The sequence below is a fragment of the Pavona decussata genome, unplaced genomic scaffold (assembly GCF_977016875.1).
Source record: "Pavona decussata unplaced genomic scaffold, jaPavDecu1.1 SCAFFOLD_112, whole genome shotgun sequence".
Taxonomy (NCBI): domain Eukaryota; kingdom Metazoa; phylum Cnidaria; class Anthozoa; order Scleractinia; family Agariciidae; genus Pavona; species Pavona decussata.
In genome coordinates this window covers 157573-170072 of record NW_028145526.1, presented here as the reverse complement: position 1 = coordinate 170072, position 12500 = coordinate 157573, and the positions used below count along the sequence as shown (strand labels likewise).

At 39.8% G+C, this 12500-nt stretch overlaps 1 protein-coding gene across 1 annotated transcript; it reads left to right on the top strand.

Annotated features, from left to right (window-relative positions):
* Positions 1-71: 71 nt before the first annotated feature.
* LOC146470655 (zinc phosphodiesterase ELAC protein 2-like) lies at positions 72-11590 on the top strand. The gene is made up of 11 exons (XM_085121638.1): positions 72-427; positions 1357-1882; positions 3260-3933; positions 4481-4619; positions 5472-5522; positions 6580-6668; positions 7529-7610; positions 8097-8217; positions 8547-8625; positions 10016-10169; positions 11392-11590. Exons 1-11 carry the CDS (start codon positions 204-206, stop codon positions 11554-11556), a joined length of 2304 nt encoding a protein of 767 aa, XP_084977764.1. The 5' UTR covers positions 72-203; the 3' UTR covers positions 11557-11590.
* Positions 11591-12500: the final 910 nt, after the last annotated feature.

Sequence of the window (12500 nt, the reverse complement as noted above, 5' to 3'; positions counted from 1 at the left end):
ATTTTCATCTTAAACTGAGAGGGAAAATGTCGAAGATCTCTCTGCTCGCCATGGACCCGCCATCTCCGCCATGTTGAAATTCTCAACAAAATTACGTCCTACATGAAGAAGAAGTCAAACATCGAAAGACCGCTTACTTGATTCCCAGTCTCTCTCTTTCAAGAAAAATACAAGATGGCGGCTGTTTAATGACCGTATAAACTATGAGTCTTTTATCAGCCTTAAAAGGCAGAAAAAATTATCTGTGTGCGGGATATGGCTTTTTACATAGACATAAAAGGTCGTTAAGGTATCAACTCCGCTGGCATTGGCTTGGCAGGCATGGTGGTAAAGGCAAACTCGTGTCCACGAGGTCGTATCTACAGATCATTGGAACCTCTACCGAATACAGCTCACCCAGCCTGTTTCTCTTCACTGACCATTACAGGTGTTGAATATTTTACAGCGTTACCTCCACTTCTCTTAAGGACAAGTTTTTGTTCTCTAAAGTAGGAGAAATTGTTGTGAGGGTGGGCCGTGTGGGTGGGGGGGGGGGGGGGGGGGGTACACTTCATCCTTTATGTACCTATACCCGTTTAAATTTGTTTTTGGTTTGGAATGTTCAAACAAGTGGTTTTTTTTTTCTTTGTGGTAAGTTATGTATCTGGAACAAATGGGCAGTGACAGCCATGGACAGCTGTTTCGGCCTTGTTAGACCTCCTCAGCATGTCATAGCTGTTGGGCACCTCGACAACCTGAAAGCCATGTCACAGGCATCATTTACTACCGAGGCGGCTCTGTCATGCTGGTTAGGCCAGATAAGGTTGAAACAGCTGGCCATGGGTGATATGGCTGTCCGTATGACGAGGTACTGGGCATACTGTGAAGCTGTGTAGTGTGATCACTTCTTTCAGGTGGTTTATTTATCCCCATATGAACCTTTATCCAAGGCTAAGTCATTCAAGTCCTAACAGTGATCAGCATCAAATGTCTCCTTGCAATATCAATGCTTATTGAATCCCTGAGGTCATGAGAATTAAGGATATGATCACCCAAGGTGAATGTTCTTGACTTCTCCTCAGTACTGTCATAAGAAAAGTTTGGTGAGAAGATGGAAGAGAATTAATTTTCTTCTTTGATATTAGGGGTTAAAGTGTTACCGGTAAGTTCAGGCATCCAGAGGACACCCATCTTTAAAAACGTTTACCATCAGTAAAAACACAGCACAAGTATGCAATCATCTAACAGACACGCCTTTTGGATTTTTGGCTGGTAGCTTGCCTTTATCAAGTACTACACCCCTCTCTCCCCTTCCCCTCCAGCATATCTAGTCACTTTGTATAATAATATTTCTTTATTTCATTTTTTTTCCCCCAGGTATTTATTTAACTGTGGAGAAAACACTGTAAGGATTCTTCATGAACTCAAGCGACTGAAAATGAACATCACTAGAGTCTTCTTAACAGGAATGACCTGGCAAAATCACATAGCAGGCCTTCCCACCTTAATCAAATGTCATGGCTCATCAACAGGAAAAGGACTGTCTATTTATGGTCCTGAGGGCATCACAAAGTTCCTTAAAGATGTTTCAACATTTTCTAGTACTGGCCTGCAAAGACTTGAATCTCTGAAGCTCTTCAACAGCACAGAGTTTATCAGTAATTCAGCTCAGGGCCAGCTTGAACCCTATGTTGATGACAATGTCACCATCTCGCCTGTTGTGTTTGAAAGGAAGGATCAAGATATGTGTCATTCTGACCAATGCTCCATTTGCTATATTTGTGAATTTGCTGATCTGCCAGGTCATTTTCTCCCTGAGAAAGCCATGAAGCTGGGCATAACACAGGAATGGTTTAGCGAACTAGCCTCTGGAAATCCAGTGGTTTCAAGTCTTGGAAGAAAGGTGTTGTCATCCAGATTAATAATTTGTCTTAAGTTTGTAACATAAGGTGAAGGTGAAATCACCCGTGGGCCATGACTGAGCAGTGCTTAACCCTTTAAACCCCTTACAATGTAGCTTCTTGATTAATCATTTAAGTCAGGAGAATAAAAGAAATAATCACTAAAGATGAAATGCCTTGATTTTTGGACAAATTCTCCCAACTAGTAATGTGAGAAATATATTGAAGACAGCGAGGAAACTCACTAACGAAGTGTGCATTAGTCACACAAAACGTGTAGGAGAAATAAAGAGTTATACAACTACAGTTCGCAGAGTGTTGCTCACTAGTTAAGTTTTTATGAAATTGTTCTTTGTGAACTCATGATTGGTTTGGATGTGGGATAGTCCCGCTCAAACAAGCACAATTAAAAGACTTGTTTTCTGATTGGACGAGAAGTGATATGTTCCGCAAAATAAGGCAGAGTTCTCAACTTCTAATTTTAAATGGAATTTTCCACTTTTAAAAGGAGAACTGTTATATACATGTATGTATATAATATATATTGTATATTGGGGCTGAAGGGGTTAATTCCAATTTATAAAGCATGAAATGCATGAAGTACAGGAGTCTCACTTAAATTATACACCAATGTAACATGGTCACCCCTCTATTCCAAGCACTGTCAGACTGGCTGTTCTGGCATAATTCACTTCTCTGTCTGTAAGAAAACTCTCCATAAGCTATATACAGCGGAACCTCGATTTTACGATATGGCAAGGAGACAGCAAAATCATGTTGTTAAATCGGGATATCGTTGTAAACAAACTCCAGATTTATAAATAACTTTTGTCGGGACACAGAGTGTTGATCGTTAAATCAGGAATATCTTTAGCTTGACGATCGTAAAATCGGGGTTCCACTGTAGTGAGCAACTGAAAAAGAGGACATAAGGTTCACGCTCAAATTAGGTTGATTGCAGGTTACTTTCACACTTTGGGGGGCCAGCCGAGGGGGTTGGGGTACTCCATATTTATGCTGTTTAGGTATGTGCCATTGTGAAGGGTATGGTTTTCAAGCAGTTTAGTCTGGGATAGGGTATAGAAATCAGAGAGTTTTGGTATACAATTCGGTCTAGCTGATATACAGTCAAAGTTTAATGAAAGCATGAGAAAATCCTCCGGATGCAGTTAACAGTTTTGGATAACTGGGCCCTGGTGTGTAGGATTTAAGTATTTTGCATTTTGCTGTTTCACTTTTTACATGTAGTTATTTCATTACCTAACTTTCTCATCTTATTACTACACTTTGTTCTATATTTCCCATCTCACCCATTTTCAGGCTTCTGATCAAACAGCTCAACTTGTTCCTCACTTTATTTTTGCTGTCACATTACTTAGGTTCAACCTTCTGAAGTTGTGTCGCCTAACATCCCAGGACATGTTTTCATGATTGTGGATTGTCCATCAGCAGAAATTAGAGATGAACTGGTCCACAGTGCCAAGTTTTCTCAGTTTCACAGCAAACAAGGCTCAAAGACGCTGCATTTGATTGTTCACATCACTCCACTGGAAATATTTGAGTCTGTGTCTTACAAGGCATGGAAGGATCAGTTTGGGAAGAATACCACCCACATTCTAGTTAATAAACAAGTTGTGAAACAAGGGACTCCATTCTTAAGAAGTGTCACATTTCAGACTGCACTTTCTGTTGTTGACAAGGATATTTTCCCTCCCATAATTGAAAAACCTTCACTAATGGAGAATCACAACACTCCAGAAAATTGCACTGTGGCAGAGAATTTATTGACGTACCAATTTCGCCCACTTATAATGGAGGGATTAACTCAAAGGAACTTGCGTGTGGGGTATGAATTTAGTGACATGATGAAAAGGTTACAGAAGGCGTCAGAAAAATTGGATGACAAGACTCTAAAATTTGTCGGGACTTCAAGCGTTACCTCAAAAGAAGAAAGTCTGCAATCTATGTCTGACAGCAAGGTGACATTTCTTGGAACAGGCTTTGCCTTACCATCCTACTGCCGTGGTCAAAGCGCAGTTCTTGTTCACACAGGGTAAGTCTGTTGAATAACAAAATTAATGACATTTGAGCTGTTTAGCCTGTGAAAGCAGATGCCTTTTTCAGCTTTTTTAGAAAAAGACATCTGCTCTTACAGGCTAGCTGTGATTTAGTCTATAATGGCAGTCCTTGTTAGCGCATGATTAAAGAAAGTTTTACAACAGTTTAGCTCATTATTTGTTGTTTTGGCACGTGTTCGCCAGATTTTTGCAAAGGTTGCTTGAGATTCTTCCATTTCATCTGCCCCTCATTTGAAGTAAAAACCGATGACTATGGGAAAGTTTGCTGCTTTTTATGACAAAATGAAGCTGAAGCGCAAAGCAGTTGATAAGACCTTGAGGTAGCCTTTCCTGGAGGAATCAAATGCCACAGGCAAATATTCTGGCAAATTTGAGCTAAAACACAAACCCCTCAAATTTACAACAGAAAAATCACAAAGAGTGCAAGAGATTCATTATCTGCTCATCTCCCCCAACTTAACACACGAGGCAGTTTTCATGTACTGTTTAGAGGTATTCTCACTCTTGTTACTCGTGTTACAGAGAAGACAGATCCATTCTTTTGGACTGTGGAGAAGGGACATTCTCCCAACTTCGTTGTTTGTACAAGGAACGCACAGCAGATGTTGTGGCTTCTCTTAAGTGTGTGTTCATATCACACCGACATCCTGATCACCACATGGTGAGTTGTTGTCTGTTCACTCTCAGTTAGGGCTGGCAATCAGGGGGGATCGGGCATGCCCTCAAGGTGTCCCCTCGCACATTGTGCGTGTGCCTGATTCCCTGACCGGGCACGCAGGCTAAGGTTAAATGTATGAGAACTAGGGATCCAATGGTACTGCATTAAACTCCCCCAAAAAAATTTTGGATGGGTTTAATTTCCAGCATTTTATTTTGGATGGACAATTTTCAGACTTAATTGTATTGATTTTCGAAAAATTTCGGACACCAATAATACCATGATCTACTAATACAATGTAAAGTAAATAAAGATGCTCAAAATGAGAGATGTAAACTGTTATGAAGTTAAATATTAATTTGTGCGAATTAAAAGTGTCCAAAATACTTTGGGGTTAAAAGTACAATTTATTCCGTCGCATTTAATTTCCACATTTGCATCATGGAAAAGGCTAGGTGAGTTGAACTATTTCACTTGAAGGTGTTCAAGCTTGGATTAAAAACAAATACTAATGAATCAGAACAAAGCAAAGCAAAGCAAAAAAATGATTAACTGTTTTTGCAATACATGTACATTAAAACTTATTAACAACGTCACTTGAAAGTAATGTGGCTTAACAGTTTTGATGTGGCTAAGTTTTGAAACATGGAATGTTTTAAGTCATCTGCCATAAATGTGTTTTTATAACACTAACTGCAAGACTCAATGATAGCAGAGTTATATTGAATATTAATAATAATTTTTATAGTGGACTAAATTATGTGACTTGGGGCAACAGGAGTACTCAGAATTTGTGTTATTCGACTTGAGTCCAAATCTTAATTTGTTTGTTTTTTTAATGTTGTTTGACGACAGGGATTAATGAGGCTTCTTCTGGAGTACGAAAGATTATCTGAGGAAAGACAGGTTAGTCAGAAATAACTCAACCTACCTATATACTAGCCATCAGATCTGAACAAAAGTACGAGAATGTACCAAACATTGGATTCTCTTTTGTGTTAGCTTAAGATAAGCTAATTCATTGAATTCTCGTGGAAACATGTTTTGTATGTGATGACAAGTCTGTATGCCAAAATGAAGTTAATTTGGTTCAGCTTCCAAAACAACTGCTGTATGGAGAACTGTGCCAGGGCAAGCACTCAGTTGGAGGGCAGAGGAAAGGCTTCAAAGACTGCCTCAAGGCATCCCTGAAGGACCTGGACATTGATGTCAGCACGTGGGAGACTCTTGCCCTTGACCTTTCAACCTGGCGCAGCAAGATCACCGCCGCAGCTAGTGCAGCAGAAACCAGGCGCATCACTGAGGAACAGAGGAAACGTGCAGTATGCAAGGCTCAAGCTACCTCCACTTCAACTGCAGTAACCGGCCTCACGTGTCCTGCGTGTGAGCTTGCCTTCCGGCAGGGCCTGGATTGGCCTCACTAGTCATCTCCGGACCCACAGTCCCCTTTTCCATGTTCCTTTTCCACCTAAGCCTTCAAAAATTATATATTTATTGTCATATTAATTTTACGTGATTTATTTAATTTTAACTTATTGTAATGCACTGGCGATCATATATCCAAGAAGCCTGCGCAATATAAATGCATAAATTATTATCATTATTATTATTATTATTATTGTTGTTATTATTATTATTATTATTATTATTATTATTATTATTATTATTATTATTATTACACTGTATTATTATCGAAATCAAAATGAATTGTAAATAGGTTTTAATAGTTCTTTTTTCTACTTTTTACTTGTAAATAGCAATTTGCTTGGAATATGTTAATAAAGAGATTATTTATTTATTCACTGTATTATCATCATCATTATCATTATTATTATTATTATTATTATTATTATTATTATTATTATTATTATTATTATTATTATTATTATTAGTTGTTTTCAAGTTTTAACAAGAAGTCAAAGTGACATACCCTAACTTGAGTTGTTCTCTTCCTCTTACACAGCTTCCGTTACTTACAATAGTGGGTCCTTGGAGATTGTTTCAATGGCTAAAAGAACATTTCAAGCACATGGGGAAAACCATGCCCATCAGGTACAAGAATTAGTGCTTCTTTGTTTCATTTTATGTACCTAGAATATCATGACATTAATCATCAAGCATTTCGATCATTTATTATAGTATCAACAAAAAGTTGAAATACAGTACAGTTCTCACCCGAAAGTAGCGAAGCTGATCGAGTCGGGTGGGAGCAAAAAGATAAATACACCAAGACTTTCAAAAGCAGAAAAGGGAAAAGAAAATTATACAATACAATATACTATAACAGAGGCTTATTCTAGTGTTATTTATGTTACAACCGGCAGTCATTTTAGTGGAAAAAGGAAAAGAAAACTACAAAACAATACAGTACAGCAAAAAATATATATATATACAATTATGACAATTATACAACAGGTGGCTCGCGTGAAGTTTTCAAGGGCACACACGATCTAACCCTGTGGCAGGGCACATATAGGTCTTCAAGACTGCAAAGTTTAAAAAAAGAACATGGCAGCGTCTTCGGGACGACGTGGCTGAAATGTTTTCGGTCAAGAACTGAAAGATTTGCCATTGTCGTCATGTATTCGCCCCGTGAGGTGTTTTCCTGACCGACTGAAAAATATTTTTATCGTTAATTATCCCTCTGGTATATTAGGATTGTGGAAACGTTTGCCGGTGAGCGCGCGTTTAACTTTTAATTGGATGAAGGCCGTGTTGGGGGAAGCTATTCGTCAGTTAGAGAGAATTATTAGAAAGGTTCCTTAGAAAAGAAGCGATTATTCCAGATACAACTGTTTTTTTAGTAAGTCGAGAAAGATTAGCTGCCTCCATCTTCAATTAGGAAATGTTTGGACTAAAAACGCATTATTGCAGTTGCATCACCATCTTGTTTTATTTTTTTTTTTTAACAGTTTTCTTCCATTTGGAGAAGTGAAGAATAATAAAGTGGACAACCAAATACAGGAAGTTCTTGATGCGCTGGATCTAAGCAGTGTAAGTCGAAGGAAGATGTTGAGCGTACCTTGAGTAGCTATCGGGATTTTGGCCAAAGGCGTAGTTTGTACGGCGGCGCTGCGAGAACGAACAGCGAAGCCGTAAGGGACTGAGATGGGGAACGGGCTTTCTGTTTCTCCTCGTTGTCGCGGCTTATGCCGCTGGTGGCGACTCTACCGCCTAAACATTATATTCGCGCGCAGACAATACAGCCAGCTGCACAGGTTGTGTTAACCCTTTAAGCCCTAACAGTGATCAGCATTAAATTTCTTCTTGTAATATTAATGCTTATTCAATCCCTGAGGTCATGGGAATTAAGGATATGATCACCCAAGGTGAATTTTCTTGATATTTTAATAACTTCTCCCCAATATTGTTATAAGAAGTGTATGGGGACAAGATAGGAGAATTTATTCTTTGATATTAGGGGCTGTTTTTCTTTGGTTGTTTTTCGGTTATGCTTATTTCATTTGTTTCATGTTTCAGCTTCAAGCTGTTTCTGTGCTTCACACCAGAGACAGCCATGGAATCATATTGAATCATAAGTCAGGCTGGAAGCTGGTGTACTCCGGAGATTGTGTGCCCTCTCATAATCTCATTAAAGAAGGTGATCAACAAAAATATTCTCCTTACAGTTGCAGTCAACAGAACCTGTTGTTACGCGAGCTGATGGCGAATGATTTACATCAACATAGAGTGGAGAGAATTTTAATTTTCCCCGCGATCATGTCTAGAAATATACAGTGGAATTGTTTCTATAACAATAAACAAATAACGGAGTTTTTGCTTCAATTACAAGAGCTTCGTTAGCAGAAATGATCACGTGGCGCGGCTGGTTTGTTCCTTTTTGACGTGGAACGATTTCAATGGACGACTGAATTCATTGGAGTTAAGAATAGATTTCGTTTCTAAATTGTTTTTTATGTTTAATTTCAGGTGAAAATGCGACTCTTTTGATTCATGAAGCAACTTACTTTGAGATTCCAAAAGATGAGCCAATCAGAGGTAGACACTGGTGAGTGATCACACTAGGTTGATCCTTGCTTCTGGAGCGTTCACACTTGTAGTGTTGCAGTTCCCGGGCACAATACTTGACAGGAACCAGTGTGGACATGGCGTACTTATAAGTAGTCGTGCCAAAAATTAAGCACGTCTCTCTGGCACCAGGGAGACGATAGCCCCCTTCACAGACGCTCTTTTGGTTCGTCGTGCAATCTTTCCTCCCCAGCGTTGGCGAGCTAAGATTGCGTGACGAGCCAAAAGAGCGTCTGCGAGGAAGGCTAGGTTCACGGTCGTGACATTGAAGTACTGATTCGTGCACGGTCATCAGTCTGCAGAAAATTTCATGAGTGCCATGTAATTTACCTACAGGTCTTATCTCTGACTTGTCATTTTACCTGCAAGTTATAAAGTTCCTGGACAGGTTTCTAGGCACCGAATGTGAGCAAACTACAGCTGTCAAAGCACGGGTGTTACACCCATATGAACGTAACACTTTGTTGGTGCCTAAATCGAGCACGGTGTCTGGGCACGGGACCTACCTCCAAGGGTAGTACTACGGCACCGCTCCGGGACACGGCTGCTAGGCTGCATGCACACGATTTGCTGCGTGAGCGAATTTCATTTATCGTTCAGGTTCCCGTGTAACCAGATTGAAGCGTTTCCAACAGAGGAAATAGTTTCTATGTCTACGAGACGAAATAAGGGTTCCTTTTAGTGTCCCTTCATGGCAACTTCATGCCGATTTGTCGCAAAAAAAAAACATAACCAATCTGCGACTTGGCGTGATTTAGTTTTTAAAAGTTAGTAGCTGCCTCTTTTGGAACACTCCCTCACTACCTCCCATGAAAACTGTGACGGAAGATGTGTTTACCCTTTCAGTCCCAGGAGTGATCAATATGTAATTTCTCCTAACATTATTAATACATTGTCAACCAGACAGGTGATGAGAATGAAGAAAATCATCAGCTAGGTGATATTGTTCAATGATGTAACACCAAATTCTGTGAACTAACTTTAAAATGTAATGTATGGCACTCAGTAAGGAGAATTAACATTCGAATCATGGAAGTGAAATTGTTAAGTTACACGCCCTTTCCCCCTCCACCACTCAACAATTCAAAATCGCAACTAATTCACCGAAAAATTATTGATAGTTAATATAATATCGCCGCCAATGTCTAAGTCTGCGCGCAGGCATTCTCCTCATTGGGCTCAAATGAAAAAGGAATTGTCGACGCGCAGTCTACAAATGTCATCAAGAATCGTCTTTCAGGGTTTAAGAACGGGTGTTTGAATCGTGTGCAGTCTCTCTCGTTAACTAAGGATAGATGTGTGGGCTGAAAGTTTATATATAAATGAAAGGAGGAAGAATTAAATCAGTTTCTCTTTCTTGTCCTTCCTAGCACCTTGGCCGAGGCGATCAAAGTGAGCCGTGATATGAAGGCTAACTACACCATCCTTACGCACTTCTCAAAGCACTGGAAGAGTTACTGGCCTCACGAGTGCGGCAACCTTAGATTGGGACCAGGAATTAGTACAGCTTTTGACTTCATGACGGTATGAATGATAGCTTCTTTGTAGGCTCTTGTTCCTTTATATGGGGGATATTATACGGCGGCACGGAGATATGAATTTTAGTTTCGAATGGTATTAACAATAATGCGCTCGTTCGTAAAACATTGTTTTTAACACGAGAAAGTAAAATTCATATCTTCAAATCCACCGTGTAATTTTCTTTTTATTATATAAACAAATCCATCATTCGCCATTTTTTTACTGACTGTTCGCACAAACAACCGTGAAAAAGCGGGAAATGACGTCATCAATCTCCTCACTGGTGAGGATATGGAAAATAAGCCACTCGGGTCCAGGATGTAGTTTCGTATGAATTTTACTAGTGGTGTATTTTCCAGTAAAACACTCGTGTCGATATAATAAATACTCGTTATTATATAGATCGAATTCTACAAACGATCTTATTAGCTAAAGGTTAGGACATGCGGTGTGATACAGTATTGCCGCTGGAGGTAGCCCTACGATGGATCAGCATCTTATCCAGGGGTACCAACAATGCTCCTATAGTTCCTACATTCGATGCAAACCGGGTTAACCTCTGTGTGTCGTGTTGGTGCCCTGTGCGGGGCTCCAGAGACCCCATCTGCGACAGAGTAAGCACTCTTATTTAATTCAAATTCAAAACTTGAACCCGGAATCAGCGCGACATACAAATGTATAAAAAACATAACTCAAGAGAAAATTAAATTCCTCTTGCATGGCTGTATAATTGGAGTGATACCGGGAGAGTGCTGCAAGGCAATATCCCTAGGAAGTCATTGTTAAAAGGATTCATGAATTGAATATAATTGAAGATATTGATTTTAGTAACTTGTACAGTAAGAATTTTTAGATGTTTTGATCGTTCTTTTGAGAATGTTTTAGTCTAGATCTTTAGCGTTTTTAACTTACTTTAGTCGAAACATTTGTGTAATTCCATATCTTTTTTTTTTAAATCAGCTAGTTTTGTTTATACACGAGCCCACAACCTACCTAGCTTTAATCCTTATCGTATCTAAATAAAGGTTTTGATTGATTGATTGATTGATTGATTGATTGATTGATTGATTGATTGATTGATTGATTGATTGATTGTACCCTCTCCCCTAATCTACCACCTGGTTTTTATAGGTTAACCTAATCCTTAATATTTTGCAGATGAATGAGTTAATTTCTGTTATTTCTTTGTTTCTCCTTTTCCCTCTCTCTTTTATTTTTCTCGTAGGTTCGGTTTAGTGACCTTCCCAGACTGCATAAGCTCAGACCGGCCATTGCTAAAGTCTTCGAGCAAACTGCTGACGAAAAACGGCCACCAAGAATACCGACTCCTAGAGAACGAAGAATACAAAGACGACAAATGAAGCAGGAACTATTTAGCTTGTTACCTTGAAATAGCGTGTACGATTAAGTTGGCCTTTTCTGCAGCGTGGGGTCGAGGCTTTAATTATCTTTGTGTGCCCCTCGCGTGGAGTTCGCCCTCCACGCTCCTTACATGGGCATGTCGCTGTGCACTTCTCCCTTGCACGCCGCACCGCCGAGAAAGGAATAATGGTTGAAGTGGCTTTGTCTGAAGTATCGAGAAGTATGGAGGTATACTGATTCGTGTGTCCCACGCGCGGAACGTGTTCTTCGTGCTTAACACGCGCGCTCCTAACTGCAGACCTTAATCGTACTACTCTGAATTTGGAATTCTGTGCAAGACATCAGCAGTGTCCCATTTTAAGTTCTGCATCACTGTGAATAGTATATCAAATTCTATCTCAGACGTGACGGACTTTCTCCGATTTAAATTGCCCAAATCTCGTCAGTCTGCGAGGTGGCCCGCTGAGTTGGGCTTTAGCTGTTAACCCACGAGCGGAGCAGGCTGGCGAAGAAAATACGGTGAGGTATGGAGGGACCTCACTGCATTTACCTTGCTGGCTAGTAAAATGTAGCAGACCTGCATCTTTCAAAAGCCTTATTTTCATTGGACCCTGATAACCTGCAGCTGCATTGGTTTTTTTTTAGGCCTGGGAGTGTTGTTCGGTTATTCGTTCTTTTATTCTCGCGGCCAACCATGTAAGACGTTGCAAACGGTGTAGGTCGCCCCGTGAAAAGGAGGTAACGGAATAAAAATATGAGGGGCAGGTTATTGTCATGGGCTACTGTGAATGTATAATCATCATTGATCAGGGGCGTAGCGTCCATATACACACGTACGCCCGTGCCTGCAGCTGAGATCTAAAACTTTTTTCCTCATTCAATTTGCTGGGTAATAATTTCATATTTTCACATTATACTGGCGTTTTTTATTAGAATTCCCATTATCCAAGCATTAATAATTCGCTGCTGGCC